This window comes from Sinocyclocheilus anshuiensis, unplaced genomic scaffold, assembly GCF_001515605.1.
Source record: "Sinocyclocheilus anshuiensis isolate Anshui unplaced genomic scaffold, SAMN03320099.WGS_v1.1 scaffold1037, whole genome shotgun sequence".
In the NCBI taxonomy this organism is placed as follows: Eukaryota; Metazoa; Chordata; class Actinopteri; order Cypriniformes; family Cyprinidae; genus Sinocyclocheilus; species Sinocyclocheilus anshuiensis.
This window is the reverse complement of record NW_015555773.1, coordinates 569,184-573,993: the sequence shown is the minus strand read 5'-3', so window position 1 is coordinate 573,993 and position 4,810 is coordinate 569,184. Positions and strand designations below refer to the sequence as shown.

The following is a 4,810-nucleotide window of genomic DNA, read 5'->3' as shown; positions in this document are numbered from 1 at the left end:
CACACAGACTCACACATACACACACACACAGACACACACACACACACACACACACACACACACACACACTTTCATCTGTATCCCACCCCTGACCTCTGTGATGTTAACAAACCCTGCTTAACCCTCATGTTCTGCTACATGTACACGCTGTATATGTAAAAAATATTAATTGTAGTTTTCGAAATAAACATTATTTTACTTTCAATTCTTTTAAAGTCAACACAAAATGAAATTTGACCCCATTTCTTTTCTTTACATACGTCCTTGATCCCACTGTAAATTGCAACTAATTATGCCTCTGAAATAATTTTCCTTTAGCCGATTTTATCAAACCAATTTGTATTTCAACAGTTTCCATCTAAATACCCAACAGAGACCACTATTCACAATACAGTTAAGCACCACCTTTTTTTCTTATTGCATGTCCTGTTTCACCAGAAAATACTTCACATTATTAATGTAAAATGGTTCATAAAGGCCATTTCATGTTGAATTTAATATGCTCCTCTGACCTAATTAAAACCAAGTGGGCATATAATATTGTACCTTTTTATTGTATCAAAGTGGACATGCACATTTCAGAAAGTTGACTGTTATTCAGAGAAGTGACATTCTCTCTTTTAGTCAGGTTTACAAAAGCAAAAACACTAGAAAATACATTAAAACAAATCCGCAGACTACTGGCAGGAGTGTATTGTATCTACAACTATATAAATCTAAGTATATGACATTTTTCCCTGTATATACATAAATTAACAGATATGATGTAACATTTTTTTCATGGGGAATGTTTAAATTACATTATAAAGTTTAAATGTACTACCAGTCATAAGAAAAGCCATAAGAGATCAACCTCGCGCTGCAATGTTAAAGGGACAGGTCACCCAAAACTGCAAATTCTGTCATCATTTGCTTACCCTCATGTCATTACAAACCTGTACGACTTTCTTCTGTGGAACATAAAATAAGATATCGTAAGAAATGTCTCACTGTTTTTGTTTTTTCTTATACAATGGTCAAATCAGTGGTCACAGAATCTGTTTGCTAATAACATCTTTTGTGTTCCACAGAAGAAAGTATTTTGACATTAGAATGACATTAGGGTAAGTAAATGATGACAGAATTTGCATTTCCAGGTGAACTATCACTTTAAGTAATGTACATTGTTTAAGCTACTTGAAGAGACCTGTGGTTTTTCGAACTCCAAACAGACCATGAGTGTTACAATCAACATACACAGGCAACAAAAAGTTCAACGCATATGGCATACGTGACACGGCTGGGTGTGCACGCAGACCTGGCAGGCTGCTCTACTTCCTGCAGGGCTTCGGAGCATTGTCTGCTCTCATATATCGATTTATGCACCACATTTATGATTATAGACTGAAGCACATACAGTCAATTACCATCTAGAGAGAGTGAGAGAGAAAGAGACAGAGAGACATGAATAAAAAGAGAAAATTAGAACAAGGACGACAACAACAACGAGTAGAGAGAACGACAATGAGCCACTAAGGGTGAACAAGATGAGAGACTGTGAGTTCACAGCTTTCCAATGCAGAAAGTAGGAAATAGGCACACAGTGGGGGTGCCAAATGATGCTGCTGGTGGGCTGAGGAGAGCTGCCGTCTCATGCTGCGAGACTAACAGACAGACAGAGCTGCTGCGAGCAGGACGCCTGGCGAGTTCACCCTGTTAGAGGAGCCAACCTCAATCATGAGATCTGATCCTCTTCTGCGTGTCCACGGCAAATATTGTTGTTTATGGTATTCTGGCTCCAGGGCATAAACTGGGCGGAGTCAGAGCCAGCTGGGAAAAGATGTGACTCTGAACTTCCTGTGGCATCAGATATGGGTATGAACTCCAAGTCAACTCAACGACTGAAGCACTATCAGTTCCTTAAAGGGGTCATATGATGCGATTTCAAGTTTTCCTTTCTCTTTGGAGTGTTACAAGCTGATTGTGCACAGATAAGATCCCTGAAGTTGCAAAGACTAAAGTCTCAAAACCAAAGAGATATTCTTTAATAATGTACAGTATTTGAAAAATAATGTGTTTTTTGAACATTAAAGCATGTCAACATATTCTGTTACACCAAATACTCAAAATAATGATCTTTAAAAAAGCATCATATGACCGCTTTAATACTGTCATTTCCAGCCTTCTCCTGTCACCTTGACAACCCTTACTCCAAATCAGCCTCTAAACCATCCTCTGTTTCCATGACAACTTGGACAAGCGCTCATCTCCATCTGTCGCCCTATCCACCCATGGCCTGCTCCGATAGTGCTGAACCCTGGCCCAACTCTCAGAGGGGCGGTCTGATTGTTCTCATCCTTTCTTCAACTCCTTCACTTTCACTGTGATGTATGGCACTTGCTGACAGCATATTGAGCAACCTTTATTCCCAGCAGAGTGCTTCAAGTTTTTGAGCAAACAGAATATGAATAGAATTGTTATTGCTCATACTTGGGGTTAAGGGTTTGTTCAAATCCCTAAGCTTAAGCACAGTATTTTATAAATATTTATATAGTTAAATCTAGGGATGCACGATATTATCGGACCAATATCGGAATCGGCCGATAATGGCTTTAAATGTGAATATCGTCATTGGCCTGATATGAAAAATTATGACGATATGTCTTGTCGATAAGAGGAATATATTAACTCACATGTGCTCAGGGTGTGCTAGCGATGAGATCATGTCAACAGTGCAATTATATCACATCAGCATTGTGGCTCATTCTTTGAGCAAAGTTTTGTCTGAATGGTGATTGGATTCACTGTTTTGGATCACTGCATTTAAACTGAGAATGCACGTACAGAATGACCCGTTCTGTGTGTGATAGATTAAACAGTAATAGCACATGCAGCTGCAGTCTCCCCCGGGTCCTAATGCACGTTTGGTAAGGAGTTTTAATTCCGTAGGGGGCGCTGTTGGCCTACTTCTAATAAAATGAAAGCAAAATGCACAAATAATATTTAGACTGTGTTTCTGATTAAATAAAGCAGTAATTGATGCCATAAAATCATGAGTATGTTTTGATTTAAAGGTCAGAAGCTATAGCTTACAAAGCATCACAAACATGACAATTAATTTAAATAATTTGATGTACTGATTTATTCATTAATGTTATATTTTTAAACAAATTATGAGCTCTAAAATATTTTTCCTTTAGACCATTTACAAATGTTAAATCATAAAATAAAATGTTAAGGTTACCACTGCATCTTTCTGAAAAAAAAATGCAGTGATAAATATATAGTTTATTTATAGTTATTTTCAAATCTTCAATGTACTGTCATTATCGGCCAAAATGAGTTGAAAATTATCGGCATATCGGATATCGGCAAAAATCCAATATCGTGCATGCCTAGTAAAATCTAATTATTGACTCGCATTTATGATGTCTCTAAAAAGTAAAGACTGTGTAAACATTAAATTAGAATTAAAAAAGAAGACTTAAAAAGTCTCTGTAAACACATTTTGTATTACATCATTTAGCAATGAAAGTGCAACTGTGTTTTTAAACACTTATTCCTTAAACATGGAAGAATATTCAGGACTTTTTTCAAAAGGAATTGCAAATTGTATTTTCAATTGCGTTTTCCATATGTGGATGCATAAATTGTGCAATCTAAATGCAATTGCAAATCTTGCATTACCGTTTGAATTTTCGCTTTCGCGTACGCACAGTAACTGCCACATTTCAAATGAAAAAGCAAAGTCCATTTGCAACTGTATTTACTATATCTTACAAGTTATGAGCCTGTCATATTTAAATAGCAATATTAATTACTACATTGCTTTTTCACTCTCTCTGCGTCATGCATGTAACCTGCCAAAACTCAAATGGAATCGCAATTCTTTTTGCATTTGAATTTCCGATGTCTACACGGAAAGCTGTCAATCAGTGTGATGGGCGGGACTATACTATATGGGGCGTGTTTGTATTGGGAGGTGACGTCACTCACAGATGACAGTGCTGAATGCTTTGATCAATGGAGGTAATTGTTAAAGGCTCTGCTAAAGGCAGCTGCTAATCAGTTCGTGCCTGTGTCAACGAACAGACAACCTTCTTGGCACAATACATAATTCTGTCTTTTTTACCCCAAATGCAGTGATTATCCCCTGCTAACAGTGGGAGCAACAACAGTACGCACAATAGGTCAATATTCACTATTACCAAATGCTTTTCACCTGTCTCCAGGGCCGAATTATCCAATGGGCATTATGGGCACAGGCCCAGGGGCCCATGCGCACTTGGGGCCCAAGCGAGGGGAAGAAAAAAATTCGGAGTGTCTTTACATTAAAGGGTTAGTATACCCAAAAATGAAAATTAGCCCGTGTTTTACTCACCCTAAAAGCATCCTAGGTGTATGTGACGTACTTCTTTTAGACGAATCCAATCGGTGTTATATTAAAAGTTGTCCTGGCCACTCCAAGCCTTTCAATGGGGCTAAGCGGGTGTTGGTTGTCAGCAGCTCAGAAGACGTGAAATAAAGTGCGCGCATCCGTAATAAAACGTCCCTCACACGGCTCTGGGGGAATTCATGCGTTTTTGTTAGATAAATATCCATATTTCAAATGTAATAAACACTTTTTTCTCACTTCCGCTGACTGTGGTATGCGTGTGCACGCCTCTGGAAAATGCAGGAGCAAAGGAAACAAAGTTTCCTTACTTTAGCAAAGGAAAACCATATCGAAATCCTCTGACATTTTTCTTTACAAATCCTCGTTTTGTGCTTCTAATTTGTGACCGACGTTTTGTTTAGTCTCCGCGCTCGTCACTAATCACGCAACGCCAAC

At 38.1% G+C, this 4,810-nt stretch overlaps 1 protein-coding gene across 2 annotated transcripts in view; it reads right to left on the bottom strand.

Moving 5' to 3' along the window:
• The window catches only part of ccdc102a (coiled-coil domain containing 102A), an 80,134-nt gene that overhangs the window by 5,183 nt on the left and 70,141 nt on the right, over positions 1-4,810 (bottom strand). Inside the window, exon 9 of one of the 2 annotated variants that reach the window (XM_016468403.1) lies at positions 1,334-1,409. The exons of the other annotated variant lie outside the window; for it this stretch is intronic. Coding sequence (XP_016323889.1) covers positions 1,403-1,409 — 7 coding nt within the window. The 3' untranslated portion in view covers positions 1,334-1,402. Of the gene's footprint in view, positions 1-1,333; positions 1,410-4,810 lie in introns of those variants that run through there. 2 annotated transcript variants of the gene reach the window in all.